The sequence below is a fragment of the Pelodiscus sinensis genome, chromosome 5 (assembly GCF_049634645.1).
Source record: "Pelodiscus sinensis isolate JC-2024 chromosome 5, ASM4963464v1, whole genome shotgun sequence".
NCBI lineage: Eukaryota > Metazoa > Chordata > Testudines > Trionychidae > Pelodiscus > Pelodiscus sinensis.
The window spans coordinates 83,477,093-83,495,750 of NC_134715.1; the positions used below are offsets into that span (position 1 = coordinate 83,477,093).

At 39.1% G+C, this 18,658-nt stretch overlaps 1 protein-coding gene across 5 annotated transcripts in view; it reads left to right on the top strand.

The window, feature by feature from the left end:
* The window catches only part of DLC1 (DLC1 Rho GTPase activating protein), a 381,113-nt gene that overhangs the window by 31,983 nt on the left and 330,472 nt on the right, over positions 1–18,658 (top strand). For all 5 annotated transcript variants that reach the window (XM_075930378.1, XM_075930377.1, XM_006113504.4 and 2 more), the window contains one exon: positions 3,707–4,871. In XM_075930378.1, coding sequence (XP_075786493.1) covers positions 3,810–4,871 — 1,062 coding nt within the window. In that variant the 5' untranslated portion in view covers positions 3,707–3,809. The remainder of the gene's footprint in view (positions 1–3,706; positions 4,872–18,658) is intronic.

Genomic DNA, 18,658 nt, shown 5'->3' on the forward strand with positions numbered 1-18,658 from the left:
GAGTCTGAGAAAAGTAATGCATTATGGTATAGTTGAGTATAATTAATATAGGCATAGAAATATTTGTTTACAAAAACTGAAACATTTTCAAGTCAGAGTATTTGAAACAAGACAGGAAGAGGGACTTAATTTAATGAGCTGAGCAGAGAGCTAAGAGTTATATTTTATGTTGAACAGTTTGTAAGCAACCTTCTGTCTTAATATCAGCACTATTCACTATCTTAAACAATGTTTGCTATGTGGAGGCAACATGCAAATGAAGGTGAAACTATCAAAATACATATTATTGATCTCTTGAATGTGTGCATATATAACAGGATGATTACATTGGTGTGTTTTATAGAATAGAAGGTCTCAGTCTATCCAATTGTGCAAAATCTCTCCCATCTACAGCCTGTGCAAGACATAAATGAATACTATTGTTGAGATGGTGGGGGAATAACTTATTGACTTGTTTTGCTATTTCTATCTAAAGCTCTTCTTTGATGTGCTGGTTCTGAGAGGAGCAGGGGGAGAGCCTGGCCAGGCCTGGTTGGCAGTAACTCTCCCAGGGTATGTTTACACTGCCACCCTACTTCAAACTAGGGTGGCTATTGTAGGCATTCAAACTTGCAAATGAAGCCCAGGATTTAAATATCCCGGGCTTTCATTTGCACGTTCCCGGGTGCAGCCATTTTTAAATGCCCTATAGTTCGAACTACCTGCCCGCGGCTACACACGGCACAGACTAGGTAGTTAGAAGTAAAGCTCCTAATTCAAACTACCGTTAAACCTCCTTGCAGGAATAACGGTAGTTCGAATTAGGACACTAAAAATGGCAGCGCCCGGGAACATGCAAATGAAGCCTGGGATATTTAAATCCCAGGCTTCATTTGCAAGTTCGAATGCCTACATTAGCCACCCTAGTTCGAACTAGGGTGGCAGTGTAGACATACCCCCATATAGTACCCAGACAGGAGATGGAATGCTGGGATCATGTCCTTCTCAGAAATATTGGGGATGCAGTGTTTGGAAAGTGTCGATAGCATGGAGACAGACATGGACAAGGGGGGTGGCTCTGAAGATGAGGGGAGGAAATGAGAGAAGAATGACGCCTATCCATTTAGTACACAGGGGATTAGAGAGAGAAGGCATTCCTAGCATGCTCCACAGGTCATATTCTGGTAGGAAATTCCAGACCTTTGGCAATAGGGGCAAGGATAGAGTAACTGCGCTTCCACTGATCTGTGGGTAAGTGGTCTGTAAGGAGGGCATGGAAGGGCCTTTCTAACTAGTCACTTTAGTCGTCTGGCTACATTCGTATGTATCTGGTAAATCTTTCATACTCCATGTTACTACACAGGAAACAATGTGTAGGAAACAATGAAAATGCCCTTGCCATACATTTATTTGTCTTGAATTTCAAGCAAAACATTTGATATTCTCTAATTTAATCCTTTTGTCTGCTATTCATTAGAGAGCCAAAGAGAGTGTGATAGCATAAGTAAAACAGAAGGGTTCCTAAAGTGAGATTTATTTGTTTTTTCATCCCCCATGAAATATAACCTGCCACATCCAAAAATGAAAAACAGTGAGAGATCTGTTCTGCCCTCACTGCACACATGTAACTCCATTTAACAGCAATGGGACTACCACACACCCATTAACCCTTAGAATGCTGGCATTTTCAGATTGCCAGCCAAAAAATGGCTAGAAGTACATATATCAGTGTCCTTTGGAGGACAGTATAATCTGGTGCTATATCCTCAGGATGCCTGTATTCTCATCTTAAACTCATTGTATGATCACAAGAAAACTATATAACCTCTTCAGACTTCCAATTTACTCAACTAAATTGATGAAAATAAAAGAGATGATGTATTACAAATGTTTTTTCTAAAATGCATTGGGATGTTCACATGAAAAGTGCTTAACAAAAGGGAAAAGAGAATCTCAAATCATCCTTTCACTTCCAAATTTTGTCTGTGAAAATAGCTTTGTTGCTGTGTATTTTTCAGGGGGTGAGGGGGAGGAGAGCAATTGCCTGACTGTTTTTCTTTCCATCTTCCTCTGCCTCCCACACTATAATGACTTGTGCCAGATTTTTGATACCCTCTGACTATATTTTCTTTTTAAGTACAAACTTCCAGAAAGGTGGAAAATGTTAAATGAAACTTGCCATCCTAAAAAGAAATTACAGATCTCAGGGTGTGCACAAGTCCATTGAAAAAGTCACTTTGTCAGGGCATAATTTACAGAGACTGCAGTCATAATTCTGCATTTCTATCAAGCTGCCTACTTTTATACCTTTGGGCATGTGATTTGTCAGAACAGCCTTGTGGCGTGGTGGGCAATTGGAGCTTGCTGTAGTGGGCTGAAATGACCCAGAACAAACTTGGCAGTTAATCTTCTTTATTGCTGAAATCAATAAGCAGATTCGTGCTAAGTGCTGACAGTTCTTATGTAGGGAGTGAAAAGTAGAAGTGTCTGCTCCTTGAACTTGCAATGTTTGACAGCCCAGTAGTTTTGTTTCATTATTTGATACAGAACTTGTTGCTCTGTCTTTTATTAGATTGCATAAGTTAAATAGCTGTAATGTGTTTCCTTTGTCCAATGGTTCAGACATTTAAAAGTCAGAGGGAATAGATTTGAATACATTGCTATCTAAATAATCAGATACAAGGACCAGTTGTAGAAACCTTCCTTGCACTGGCCAATGCTTACTCATGTGAGTAATCTTACTGATCTTAGTGGGGACACTTAAGTAAGTACTTGCCAACATGGTAAGCGACACAAACAAACTAATAGAATTGTAGGGGCTTATAAAAGATGTCATAATTACAATTTAAACAAATGTTTATTAAAATAGCTAGAGTGCTCTAATGACTGAGGCTCTGATCTTTCAGGATGATGCACATAGGTGGCCTCTCTCCCTGCACGGAGCCTAACAGAACTTGTGGGGCCTTAAGGGTCATTCATGGAAATGATGATGACAGATCATGACCTGTGTAGCCACTAATAAACCAATTTTTCCTTCAACTGCTAGACCTACCTGAAGCGAGAAGTATTCCAGAAAGTTAAATTACTTCAACTGGTTTATTGACGTTTTAGCCCCTTTAAGAGCCCAATCCTGAAAACACTTCTGGATGTATTACTATTGTCACTAGTCTCATTGAAACCAGTGAAACTACTCATGTTAATAAGAATGACAGCCACTACTTGTCTGCGGGTTTGGGCTGAAATTTTACAGCATGATAAAGAGAGGTTTATAACATTTGTGAAATTCTAAATAATCATCAGCTTCAGATCCAAGCTTTCAGATGGTAATGTAAGGTCTGGGCAACATGGATTTCCTTTCATGAAGAAGAAATGCAAACTTACTTTGTGTTCTGGGAGTCACAAGATTTAATACATTTTATAAGCATGAAAATGGATATCTTATGACAGAAATAGTGAAGAGAGACTCATTGTCAAAATCTGGCTTGTGAAACCAGTAGCCTGCCCATAAGCTTGTTTATTGGAAAGTAATAAAAAAGTAAGCTATTCTAAATCATAACTGCCATCAAGTTTATATAACTATTAAGCTTTTTCACAAAACATCCTTTTAAATTCCTCCCTTCCAACCCCATGCTCTTATCTTTGCTTTTACATTTTTGTTTAAGCTGTTTCTACTCTTGTCTCTTTCTTAGAGTTGAATCGGTAACAAAACTTCTCTCATTTCTTACAGATGTTGAAATGATGAAACTGTCTCTCCCTCTGGAACTCAAAGCAGCCATGTCATCTCCTCTGGTCCTGTATAGAATGTACCTCGCAGCCTGAACTATTATGACATGTCTCTAGCAATCAGAAAGAGAAGCTGGGAAGAACATGTGACCCAGTGGATGGGCTTGCTGCCTTCCAATTCTGTTGAGTATAATACAGCATGTCATCATGGACTTGTAGCTGATAACTTTCAAGCAAGTATGGAAAAAGATGAAGTTTTAAATGTGGACCAAAAAGAAAAACGTGTTTCTTTACCAGACTGCTGCCATGGTGGAGAACTGATTGGCTTCCCTGCAAAACTACTTAGCAACATTTCAAAAGAAGTGGATGAAAATGATAACCATGAGGAGGAGGAACATTTTCTTTCCTTGGAAGCCAGCACAGAAACTTTGGTTCATATTTCTGATGATGATGACGATGTCGTTTTAAATTTCAGTTTGGATAAAGTAAATCACCATTTAACTACAATTGGAAGGAAACTGACAGATGAAGAGAGCAGTTTAGGAGGAGCAGGCTCCTTAACAAAGATGGTAGCAATAATAAAAACAAATAGGGAATCTAACATTTCTGAAACAATAGGGGATATGGATGAACCTGAATATGACACAGTCCCTGACGAAGAAAAGGAAGAGAAGGACATTTGTGGCAGTATTAGGAAAAGCCTGGAGCTTTATAATGATAAAAGCTTAAATGAAGTAATAGATGCCCCAAGAGAAAATCTTTCAAGTTCTCTGAATGTGAAGGAAATCATGCCTGAAAAACAGCTGCTTCATACTGCTGTAATTGCACGACAGCGTAGGAAATCAGACGCTCCTAAAGATGGGCATGAAAAGGCTAACTATAATGTGGCCCAGGGTGAGTTTTCTCCTGGTCTGTATACTGGCAGTGGTAGACAGCCATTCTCAATGGCAGATTCCAGTAACTACCTTATACAATCTTCTCCCAGTTCCCATATAATGTCAATGGAAAATGGACTGGATGAAAGTGGTTTCACAGAACCTCAAGCGGTTCCTCAAAATAAATGCCCTACAAATATCACTCCAGTGGAAGGCATGCAGTGTTTATATCTGAAGGATAATCTATACACCCAGGAATTTACGGACACGCAAGTGAAACTGCGCAAAAGAAAGGTAAGATGCACACAAATTGAGGGGTTTGATTTTAGTTTTGGTCAACCTTTTCTCATGTAATCTCATGGCTGATTTATTCCAGGATTAAGGTAAATATCTCTTATAATGTTGTGCAGATGCCAGGTATTGCACATGCTTCTGCGAAACAATTTGGAAACGTATGACATGGATGTATAGCCATTTTTAAGATCTGAAAATTGCTTTCTAGTGAATTGGTATACTCTTTGTATTTGTTTATAATTTTATATATATATATAAAACATCTTTGATCACAACTTTCTCTTCTCTTCTAACTATTTTTATCATGGGTAAATCAGTAAGCAGCCTTCCCAGGGTTTTCTGTGTGTGTGTGTGCATCTTTTTGCTAGTATCAACTCTCAGAGTTTGTTTTTAGATACAAGTTACGTTTGCAGCTGTATGGCATCTTTATTAAAAGGAATGGGGAGGAAAATGTTGCAAATTTTTAAAAGGAAATTCTAAAACTTGTGGAGTATTGGTGATGTGAAGTACAGGGAACAGCTATTTGAGTTCCACCGAACTCCTGTGAGAGAGTTCTCACAAAATATGTTGCTGGCATGAAGGTAGCAGAAGCTCTTGATGTTTTCAGACTCAGAGCAATGAGAGAACTTCATGGGCTCTTCAGACAGGGGGAAAAAATAATTCCAAAACTCTAAGGGTCAGATCCCACAATCCCAGCAGGAGCAAAACTCCCATTGACTTCTGTAGGAAGAGTTTTAGTGAGCATGGGAGTGCAGGCTTGGGCCCTAAGTCTTTTTCTGTGGGCTGTGTGAGGCTTAGAGCTTGTCTATGCAGTGTATTAGTATGAATTTCAAGGCACACTACTGTGCTACACATTAGCTGTCTGGTGTGGATTCTGATGTGTGTTAATTTAGCCTGTTTCAAATTATTTCGTATTAATACAGATTGGGTAACTTTTACTGAATACCAATGGGGTCCATATAGGTCAAGTAACAAATGACACACACACACATACACACTCAACATGGACTAACATACATTATAAACAAGCTTTTATTCTCTCTGTCCAATACTTACATTATATTGGTGGCTCTTCTTTTGGCCAAGCCCACGTTGAGCAATAATGCCCAGCTCCTCTTGTATTTTTCAGAAATCTGGTTTCTATAAAATTGTGGTTTTGCCATCAGATGAGATATTCAGTGTCTCAGTGGTTGTTTCACTAAATCACAACCTCTAAAGCATGAAGCAGCATGTCCAAACCACTGTATGCCAACACAGCATCCTGACTTGTGGCTATCACTCCCTTGTGTACACTGTTTGGAAACATTAACACTCAGTAAGAGTTTTGTTATGGTTGGAAGCTACATGCAGCTTTTACAAAAGGCTCTAGAAACTTTCATACACAGCCTTACTTTAGTGTTAAATGCTGTACTTCATAACTCTGTAATGACTGTTAAATTGATTTAAAGTCACAGTATTTGTGACTTACCTCTGTTAGTTCAGTCTTTCCTTTTTATTTCTATCTGAACTGCCAGTTAACACAAAATCCTAACAATATCACATTTATGCCTCTCTATATAGTCCAAATATTATCAGTGTTCATATATCTCTCCATGGGTGATATCACAGCATTGATTCACTAAGCATTGGCTAGTACTATTATGATGCTCTCAGCAATTCTGCTTTCAGTATGTTACTTCTGGTATATGTGTCATTTGAATGGTCATAGCTGTCAGTTGTCAGATAAGCCACACTGTCAAGAACTGGTGTTCATAGATTTTGCAGTTGCTAATTTTGGTGTGTATATAATTTATCCAGCTAAAGTATTCATTTTACAGCACATGTATATATTATATTTTTTAGATGATATCATTAGTGTAAAATAATAGTGTGTGACTAGTGATGCCCACAATGGGATTTCTATGGAATGTAATCTGATTAAGATGCTTCCACCTGACAGACGTACATATAGACTAGTATATGTTCAAGAAGAGTATGCTGAATACCTTTTACGTGCCATGTACAGCATAAGTATACTTGTGGTTTGTGGTTGCAACAATAGGTATCTAAAAAGCAAGAATCTTTAAAGATCTCAGTAAGGCATCAGTGGAATATGTCGGTGCTTGAGAAATTATTGGAAGGTCAGTGTACTAGAGAGAGGGAACAAGCCACAAAGCTGCTGGAGAGGAGAATGGAAAAAGTTTCAGGGCAAAGTGGCAACCACACAGAAGGAAGGAACTGGAAGTCATGTGCAGAAGGGAACTGTAAAAGGGGTTGTGTTCCAAAGGGTGATAGAGCTTGGAGGTTTTTCAAGGGAGAGCCAATGGGAGCCTACTTCAAGCAACTTTGTTTAGTCTGTTTTTGAAAAGGTTTGGCTCAAGGGAAGAGGTCTGAGCTGCTGCTCTCTAGATGTGCAGGTCACTTTACTAACAATGTTCCTGCCTCAATTGTTTTATCATTTAAATCTAATCTTACAATATTTTACAAGAATGATATTGCCCATCTCTAGGGCTAACAATCTCTAATAAAATTGTGCCATGTTTCTAAGGGGACACTGAAAACCTTTTTTATTAGAAAAAAAATGAAAAGAAAACAGACTTGAAATAGAATCCATCCATAAAAACCAAGTGTTTGCTTTGCAGTGGCCAGGGGACTTCAGGGATTGGTAATGGGATATAGGGCCTTTTCTCTCAAGGTCAGCAGTTCAACCTAGCCTAAATACAGAAGATAGGGACTAACACACACCACTAGTTGATGAATGTTTGCTGTGCAATATGAAACAAATGTGATGGTGTCAGTCCAGTGCCTAATAAATGCCACTAAAAATAAAATAAGTGCTTAGGATCAGATTTTTAAGGTATTTAGGCACCTTAAAATGTGATTTTGAAAATTCCACTAAGCCCCTATATGCTTCTTTAGACACATAAATATGTTGAGAAATCTGACCCTTACTGACATAAGATATAGCTCTCTCAAGTGAGAGGCCAAAGAGTGTATGAGCATGGAAAGTGGACTTCCCTCTCTCTTCTAGAGATGCTATCTGTTTCTCGCTAGTGTGACAGCGTGGGAAATCTTGTTCTGCTGTTGTCTGTGCTGTATCTGCTCTGTAAATAAATATGGGACCTCAGCCTCCAAGGCTACTAGTCTGGGACATTTCACCAGCACTAACTTCCATCTTAATAATTTGTTTTGGCTATGACATACACTGTTCCAGTTTTACTAACTGGAGATGCTCGAACTGGAGCCCCTCTGCGCCCCAATATTATAAATAGAAAGGAGTTGCCATTATGTCATTTATTGTGAATCTAGAAATTACCTCTTGCTTGGAGTTATCAGAACTCCTGTTTGTAGCCTGTTTCCTGCTGGAGGTTTGCAGAGCAGGTGCCTTTATTGCTTTGGCAGTACTTATACAATGTTTAAGTTGCATGGCAGCTGATTGGTGCCATTCCAGTCAGCTGCCATGCAACTTAAACATTGTGCATCATGTTGTGCATAAAGTTTTATTGTGTGTCATGTTGACAGTAAGGATTATTATATTGGGGCATCCAAAATATAGGAGTGATGTCTATTAGCAGCATTGCCTCTCAAAAGAATAAATGGTTGAATATGCTTCATGAAGCTAACTAATCTCACTGTATGTCTGCACAGAGTAAAGAAAAAGCATGGACATTTGTTTGTTTAAATTCATTTCTATAGAGCAAGGGTCACAAACTCCCGCCCTGTGGGCCACCCCAGCTGTAGCAATTGTGCAATACAGCTCAGGAGTCCCAACCGGCCAGGTGGGAGACTTGCTGTTCCCCAAACCCCAGCATTATCACCTTCACCTCCCGCCACTCAGTAATCCCCGAAGCTGTGTCTTTGGGGGATGGGGGACAGTGAAGAACAGAGGCTGGGGCAGTGGTGGGAAGGGATGGGGCTTGAGGAATGTGAATGAACAAGCCCCTCCCTGGCCTGCCTGGACTCCCAGGATAGATTGTGCAACTGTTCTGGTGGGAGATAGCCCATGAGAAGGAATCTGAGACCCCTGGTAAAGAGGTTTGAGAACACATTACATCCCTACTGATCCAAATACATGCCCCAAACCTTTGGGTTATTCAGTTCAATGGCAGATCAGACTTTGAAGTGTTCTCTCAGTGTTAGAGGACCCTGGGAACATACTTCAAATCTTGCTTTGGCCAGTATGCTCAGCTCTGATGCTTCCCTCTGGAACTTATAAGGTTGGAAAGGCAGTAGTTTCACTTCAGTTTGCAATTGCATAATCTCCTGTGTAGCATTACAAGCTCAGAAATTAGGTTAGACCTCTTGGGAGATATGTGACATCTGCTAAATTGACAATAGGTTAACAAGAGTTGGGATGACAAAAAATATCAATGTGGAGTTATGGAACTTTTGACCTTAGCTGTGCTATACAATCTGTGTCCTCTCATACTGAACTAGACTTCATGCCAGCTATAAATGGAGAAAGATCTGAGACTGGGCTATGGAATGGGTCATACCAGAATCTGTAGAAAGCTAAGGATAGTGTGACAGAGCAGGTTAAAGAACTTGGGGGAAGGGGAGAGAGGCTGCTCTAGCAGAGGAAACAGCAGCAATCCTGGCTAATTAGGGGCAGCTGAGAAAGGTCGGCTGCAAATCAATTAAGGGCCAGATGAAGCTGATTGTGGCTGCCCCAGGGCCTATTTAAAAACCCTCCCTGGGGGAGAGGGGAGGGAGAGAGAGAGAGAAGGAAAACAACCCAGTGTTAAGGAGACTTAGGCTGTGTCTACATTGGCAAGATTCAGCGCAAAAGCTTGCCACCTGTCTACACAGGCCATAAATTCTTGCGCAAGAGCACTGACGTTCTACTGTATGAAATCAGTGCTTCTTGAGGAAATACTCTGATGCTCCCACTCAGGGATAAGTCCTTTTGCGCAAGTGTTCTTGTGCAAGAGGCCAGTGTAGACAGGTAACATCAATTTCTTACGCAAGAGAGCATCTACACTGGCACGGATGCTTTTGCACAAAAGCAAATCTTTTGTGCAAAGGCACATGCCAGTATAGATGCTCTCTTACTCAAATACTCTAATGCAAAAACTCTTGCGTTTAGAGTATTGGCAGTAAATCTTGTCAGTCTAGATGTAGCCTTAGTGTGGAGGAGCAGAAGGAACCACCAGCCCTGCTAAAAGCCACAGCGGGAGGTGAGGAGTTGAGCAGGGGGTGTTGGAGGGCTCCCTTTCCCCCCACCCTTGGGGCAAGAAAAGGGCTTTCTGGTAAGCCGTGACTGGCCCAGGGCTTCAGCCCAGTACAACATCCTTTATGCTAAGGGCCAGGAAGGCCCAGGGACAAAAACTCTGCAGCTGAGGGCCCTGCTGCAGTCCTCAAAGTGTGGGACAGAGGACAGAACGGTGATCAGGGTCTCAGGAGGGAGACTGATCCTGCCACAGTAGTTTAAGAGAAGACTGAATTGAACAGTTTTGTCTTGTATATTTTTTTTCTTCAGTCTTTCTAAAAACGTATGTCAGTAGCAATGAAATTTGCCTTAATGCACACATCTCTGGTTGGGGTGAAGAATTGCAGCCTCCGGAGACTTTTGACTTATGCTGACAAATGAGGTGCCCTTCTAAATTACCACTATATTCAATGAATAATGGAGCATGAGTACGGGATCTTATTACAGTCGACTGTTCAGAACTGGACTATGGAGGATAAAAAGAATGTAGGTTTCTGTCTCAAGAGGAAAAAATGTCATTGTCATCAAAAAATCTATAATGTTTGGAAACATTTATTCTTCATGAGAGACTACAACTTGTTTGTGTAAGTTATTATTATTACCTTCATGGCAGTCGCTTACCAGAAACAGCTACTGGCTACTTGTTGATATAGCAACAGCTCCAATTTTCTAATATTTCCTCTTTAATTGTTTCAAAATAAGGCTGACTCTAAGGGTTTGGCATTTTAACAAATGGAAAAATTTTGAAAAACAGAGTGGTGCAAAATAGGATAGCAATTTGTTATTCTACATTTATGTCCAGCATAACCAAAACCCTTAAACTTCTTTGAAAATCTCACCCCAGAAATATGACTAATAGCTACAGCAAATATCAACATCTGTACGATTGATGTAAGAGACAGAAAAAAGCATAAAAGGTGGAGGACTAGAATTATAGGATAAACTTTCAATAGGGGGAACCACAAATGAGTGCATATGCATCCAGTCACCACACATCCAGCTCTTCCCCCATGCGGATATGAAAATGGAGTAATTAGGCCAACAAACTGGTGTTTAACAGAGCACTTAAATGGTATATTTCATCTTCAAAGACTTTTCAATAACCTGACATGGGAATAAACGCAGCTTTTCATAAGCAAATTCAGAGCATTTCAGGTATGCTTGCAGTTTTGTAGGCACACATGTTATACCTCAATTTGAAAACCCAGCAGAATATTTAAAAGTATTTGCCAAGGGTAAAACATTCAGAAATGCCTAAGACCTGTTTTCAAAAATGTCTTAGACATCAGAAGTCTGTTTCATAGAAAGTAAACAGGATCTAGGCTCATGAGGCCCAGATATTTAAAGGCACTTAAAGATGCAGGAGTTCACTCAGCAGGAGCTACAAAATCATGCAGGCCCTAACACACAGAACAGTCTGCCCTCTAATCTGTTCTAAACCCTAGTAAGAGAAGGAATCATTTTGATATCTACCTTTTTTTAAAAACTAAGAGGGGAACTGACTCAGAATGAGGGTGAAACGGGAAAGATTATGTTTCAGAGAAATGTCTTTGAATGAATGTAAGGACTGGGCTTATAGAGAAGAGCAATGTAATGATACTATGTTTTTTTGTTTAAGTAACGCATAATTAAGAGCTCCAGCAAAAACAGACCATAAAGATGGAAGATTTAAAACCATAAATATCCAGGAAGCTAGGAGTCAGGCCCGACAATGGAGGGGGACAAAGGGGACAGTTGTCCAGGGCTCTGGTGATTCAAAAGGGCCCAGGGCTCCTGACTATGGCAGCAGTGGTTGCCAGAGCCTTGAGCCCTTTAAACTGCCACTGGATTGCTAGTAGATGCACTCTGGCCAGTGTTGAAGGTCTGAAAGTCAGGCCCTATCGGGAGAGGGGGAGCAAGATGGGCCATTTGGCTCTGGCCTCAAGAGACAAAGGGGCCTCAAATTTTGACATTTTTCTACCAAGTCATTTCAATTTATTATACACCTTAAAGAGGCAAAAAAAACCCTATATATACCTGCAAAAAATTGTTTTAAATCATTGTGGGACATCAGGCCTTCGCTGATTTTTTTTTTTTTTTTTTTTTTTAAGTCACAACTGTCCCCTTTGCCCCTCTCTGAGTTTTCATCTGCATGATTAGAGACTGGAGTAGTTTCTGTGATTAGTGAATCCATGTTATGAAATGCTGTTTACAGTCTCTGCGTAGTTTAGAGGTTTTGAAAGTTGTAATTCTGTTACTGTAAAGTGATTTTGCTTGGTCTGAGGGTAAGTATAACCTTTACATTATATGTTTATCTCTGCATAGGAGATTTTTGAATTCCTAATTTTCTTATGTGTCTTCGTATACAATAACCATATCAGGCTCAGCTATAAGCTACTTCTTCATCCAGTTTTAGATTCACCTTTAAAGGCTTTCTTTGTGATAATAAACAATTAGAATTGAAAATGTATTAAACTTTATATCTAATCTGGCAACAGCCCTGTGTTCATATTCATAGTAACTCACAAGTGATCAGAGGAATTTAATAACGAGAACATGTTAGCAGATGAAATTTCAAGACTTTGAAATAAAGCTATAAGGGCCATAGCAAATAACATCCCCAAACTGTTGTTATATAACATTCATTGTGAAGTATATACAATTAAAATTGTGACTAACCAATAGACTTTAGCAAATTAATTTACTGTGTGTTACTGTGTTTTAAAGGAACATTTATAAAAATGAAGCAAAGATTAGAAAGACATGCAAGCAACAAAGTGAAGCAGCAGTTAAGAGTTTAAAGCCATTAACATAATTTCTCATAGAAAAGACGCCTAAGCCATTAGACGGTGACCATACTGACAGTGACATTTCCAGTCCCGATAATGAAAACTTTGTACCCACAAATGACACTTCAATGCCACTACCTCAAAATGAGGTGGTCATTAATCATTTCCCTCCCCCCCCCCCCCCCAGTTCTGTTAAATAAAGAGAGTTTGTGTTCATGAAAATACATGTATTTTATTTGACATCAGGAAGGGGGGTTAGGGAGGGGTAAGTGGAAGGATGTGAAGGAGAAATGAGGCACAAGCCCCCAGTGGGGCAGACCAGGGAGGCTTTTAGTGCTCCTCAGAGTGGAAGCTCTCTCACAGAGCCTCCTGGATACTGACAGCCCCCCGATGGAGCTCCCGGATGGCAGCCTGCAGAAAGTGGAGCCAGGCTTGCAGCAACACGTTCATGAGAAGCACAGAGTGCCCAGGGGCAGCTCTGGCTCCATGTTGCAGAGTACTATGGTGTCCCACATGAGGGCAACCAGAGCACACGGAGACAAAATGCTTTGCTGTCCCTCATCAAGGTAGGCAAGCAAGCAGGAAAAGCTGAGAACTGGCTGTCCGGGGGGGGGGGGTCTGTTTAAGCACAGGGACCCCCGCTGGCAGTAGCCACCCAAAGTAACTTCTGACCTGATACCCTGCCGGACTTGGTTCCGGCCAGCCTTAAATGCAATTCAGTGTCCACTCAATGTGGATGCGCTATTTTGAAATAGCAAAACACTATTTCGAAATGCATTTTGTGTGTAGACACTTTAATTCGAAATAACTTATTTCAAATTAACTATTTTGAAATAAGTTATTTCAAAATAATGCTGTAGTGTAGACTTACCCTGAGAGGCCCTGCTAACAGGGAGAAGCTAGCCCCTTCTGCCCAATACCAGACCCTTTCCAAAGAGCACAGTGTCAGGCCTTCCACCTTGCACGCAGAGGCCCAGCAATTCTGTTGGCCCATTGTTAGTTTCTCATAGGAGATTGTAAGTAAAAGAGTCAAGAGGCAGCAATGTTAGTGTAAAAGAGAAATCCAAATTCCAAGAGATTACTGAAGTTTTCAGCATAGGAATTGTTCATAAAGTCTAATAGCAAAAGATAAACAGTCTAGGAGATAGGACTAGGATAGCCTAGTAGATAGGACATAGGCACATTCACTCAGAGGAAATCCAGCCCACAAAGCAGTAAATCTGGGATGCCTTAGTAAAGTGTAGTTTAAGACCAAATTTTCAGAAAAATGGCAAGTGGAAAAATGGCAAATGAATTGTTACATGTCAGAATGGTCAATTGTACATTTATTGTATCCTCAGCTGTGGTAATATTGTATGTGCATATATTTGCATTTGTAACTAAAAGCAGTTTCCTGAAAATCTGGCATTTCTAATTATAATTATGAATCCTTCAAAATACTTCAGATCACCATAATCCAATTTATAGAGATTTATGTGACGAAGGGATGGGTAAAATATTGAGAAGAAAATACAAAAAACACCATTGCACTGAAAAAAAATTCATTCCCCCTGGCATCTCAGACTAGTGCTTCTAGAAATTTCTGCAACATATAACTATTTCAGTGTTTTTCAGTTTCATAAACTCTGTACAGCCACAATCTGCAATTGCTTTGTTACTATGAGGTCAGCTGTTTTCATGGTATTTCTAAACTATCCCAAAGCAGTATCATTCAGACATCTTCTAAGGATAGGTTTTCCTCTGAGACTCTTAGACCAAGTTCAAATAGTTCAGATAAACTTTGGATCAGTGTTTGAACTTTTGATTGTTTATCCAAATTGAACATGAACTCCAAACCTTTTGAGGCTCATGTAAGTCATTTCTAATGTGAAGCATCTGTCTCACTTATACAGGCTATTATTTGTGCTAAATTTGTATACCTGACAGGATTAGAGATGGTGAGAGGAAGTACTGGTTAATTTACTGTGCTCAATTAAATGAAATGCCAGCTTGATAATTACTGCTGTAGGAAGAGCAATTGATGTATTGTGCCAGAGTACATAGAACATTTGAGAGACAAGATAGGTGAAGTAGCATCTTATGTTGGCCAAATTCTGTTGGTGAAAAGGCAAGCTTTTGATTTATACAGAATTCTTCTTTGGGTCTCAGGTCTGCTTGAAATGTTTGTTAAAACCTAGAATTTCTTGGGGGAGATCCCACTTCTTTTTAATTAGACCCAAGCAAACTATTTGCAGCGAACAATTTGTTTGATCAATTCATCTCCATTTCTGTAAGCAACTCATTTGGGATCAGATGTCACTTTCATCAAACTTCTGGATATGAAATTATTGGATGAATGAGTTATGCAAACAAATTTCAAAGTAGGAATGGTTCTTTATTATTTACTGTGCTTATTGCTTTCAATATTTGCCCTTTGCAATTCACTCTTAATGCTGTAACATTTTCCCAGAATGGTCCCACATTCTCAGTGCTCATGTCTGGCAATAGACTAACCAGTTGTCTTTGAGTTCCACAGTGAAGATCAATGCAAGGAAGGATAGGTAGGAGACCCCTTACAAGGGAGCATATGAGAGTGGAAGTAAGATGACTATGAAGCTCTTAAGATGGGAAATGGAACATGAGCCACACTGGGTCCTGATTTGGCTGAAGGAAATTGAATGTTTATCCTTTTCTGAGATTCAGGCTGGAATTCTTGAACTTTGTGTGTCAGGCTAGGTCTATGCTACAAAGAAAACTCAGAAAAAGATATACAAATTGCACTTCACAATTTGCGTATCTTTTTCCACTTTTCTTTCTAAAGAGACTTTTCCAAAATTTGGCCTATCTACATGGTGCCAAATTTTTGAAAAACCTCCTCTTTTGACATATCCCTTCTTCCTCATACAATGAGGATTACAGAGATGGTGAAAGAATGCGTCTGCTTTTTCAGAAAAAGCATTCCTTGGACGCAGCATGTCTGCAGTCTAGACATAGCCCCAGCTAGAGGAGCCAGATAGCTGCAAAAGACTTGTCTATTTCAATATAAAGTATCATCAATGCATCTCCTTGGAACAGTAGATGTCCAGTTGTATACACTTGTCACAATTCATGCTTTCTCCCCAAAAAATACTTCTAGGCTGTGTCTACATTGGCAAGATTTTGCGCAAAAGCGTCTGCTTTTGCACAAAAACTTGCTGCATGTCTACACTGGCCGTAAGTTCTTGCGCAAGAACACTGATGTTCTAATGCATAAAATCAGTGCTTCTTGCGCAAATACCCTGACACTCCCGCTCAGGGATAAGCCCTCTTGCGCAAGTGTTCTTGCGCAAGAGACCAGTGTAGACAGGCAACATGAATTTCTTGCGCAAGAAAGCCTGATGGCTAAAATGGCCATCGGAGTTTTCTTGCACAAGAGAGCATCTACACTGGCATGGATGCTTTTGCACAAAATCACATCTCTTGCGCAAAAGCACATGCCAGTGTAGACGCTCTCTTGTGCAAATACTTTAACGCAAAAACTCTTGCATTAAAAGTATTTGTGCAAAATCTTGCCAATGTAGACGTAGCCCTAAAGTTTTAAGAAAACACTCATAATATTAATATTATGATGGAACATTCCAACAAAGGGAAAAATAGTGTGTTTGCCAACCAGTCATGTAGGTTCACAGACTGAGGGTTACAAGAGAGACTGATCTTTAAAATAAAAGTACTGTACTACAAAATAGTTAGAATCCTGAATTTGTCATTGGGTAACACCACTTCAGCAATATTAAGCACCAAATTATCTAAGTTAGAGCATGCATAGTCCAATTGTATTCAATGGGTTTGCTCATGTTCTTAAGCCAGGGAATATGCTTTAGTACCTTGCTGAATCCAGGTCTTAGTAATGATTATTCATCTTGTACTACAGGGATCCATTATACAGAAATGGCCACACACAAAAAAGGCAAAAGAAAGCTTACTTACCAAAGAATGGAAGCTTCAGGAGGTAAACAGGTTAGTCTGTACACAGGATAAACTTAAAAAACAACAAATGGTCTGGTAGCACTTTATCTACATGTTTTGTGCTACCAGAAGTGCTACCAGACCATTTCTTGTTTTTTAAGTTTACCAATGAATGTTGTTTTTCATTTCTATTACTCTGAATAGTCACATGGCACCAGAATGGTCATTTGCACAGGCATATTTAAAAATGAGATCATAGAAGTAGTTTTCACACTATTCAGACTAAATCTTTTCTATTTTGAGCTTGGCATGGGAGGCAAGGTTTTCTGATGTTTGCTACGTGGTATTTCAAATATAAATACTAGCAATTGGTACATCTGTTTAAAAAAATGTAAGCTGAAGTAATGGAGAATTTGTTCTTTATGTGTGCATTTCAGATATTGTTACTTTTTTTAACCTTTCTCGTTAATTTTCTTTTCCCTACTTAGTTTTCTAAAGTGTTGGAGGAGCTTAGGGAACAATTTTTTCTCCCTTGTCCCAAACTCATGATAACTTTAGCCTGAGTTATACACAGGAACCTTTACAATACTCAAAGTTGATTAAACATCCCAAGTTATAACCTCTGAGGGCACATCTACACAGCTGGGCAAAAGTCGAAATAAGTTATGCAACTTGATCTTCGTCAGTTGCATAGCTGAAGTCGAAATAGCTTACTTCAGCTTTTGGCAGTATCTACACAGTAGAAGTTGAAGGAAGAGTTCTCTTCCTTCAACTTCCCTTATTCCTAGTAAAATGATGGTTATAGGAGTCAGAATAAGAAGGCTTCCAGCTCACCATTATTACAAAATAACTGCTTGAAATATAGACACACACTCTTTGTTGTTTTGGAATATAGTTATTCTGAAATAATGCTGCTATGTAGACATAGCCTGAGAAAACAACTGTTACTTGTGCATTTTCAATGCTGTATTCTGCAGTATCTAGCACAGATGTGTAACTATTACTGAAGTTTACTGTTGCTTAACCACAAAGAATTTGCTGCATTGCATATTACCATTAAATAGCTATAATTTTAAAGGCATCAGTAAGAATCTGGCAATAACTACAAGTAAAGCAAACTTAACATTATATTTTTTTAATGAAATGAAACATTTTATTCTATCGAATATTACTAAAATGCTTGCTTACTACCTAAATTTACCTAGCCAATATTGAAGGCAAATTTCAGAAATATAAAACAATTTGACTACAAAATTAGTTGAAACTAAAATAAAATATTTTCTCTAGTTTTGCCAGGGACCAACTTAATTCCTAGAATTTGTAGGGCTGGGCATCTAGCTTCTAATATAATTAGTTTACCATGTAATTTTTTTCTGTGGCTTACATAAAAATATATCATAAACATTATCTCTGTCCACTTGAAAGCTAAAGAACGCTTTCCCACAGATATCCATTGTGTTTGGATTGAAGTCTGATGAATTCCAAACAATCTGAAAAGTATTTAAAACAAGCTCTGAACAGAGAGCAGTCATTAATGGGATGATTGCCAGGCCATTACAGTATAACCTTTATGCAAATTTTACTTTGACGCATTTTTGTGACAGTGTTCAGCTATAAATTTTAGAGACTGCCAATTTTGTCTAGACTGCAAACCAAGAGCCATAAAATGACTGTTGCACATTAAGTTATGCATCAGTCAAGTTTCAGCTGCCTAAAATGGTAATACATGTATTTGTAGTTATACATGGTTTTCAGGTCACACACCAGTATCTGCTGAAGTAAGAGTAGGAATTTCCAGTGATCAATGTATTAAGTTATGCTCTAACATTAAAAATTTTCCTATGTGGAAAGATTCTAGAGGAAGAAATTTTTATTTTCTTTCTTTTAAATGAATTTTAAAAAGTCAG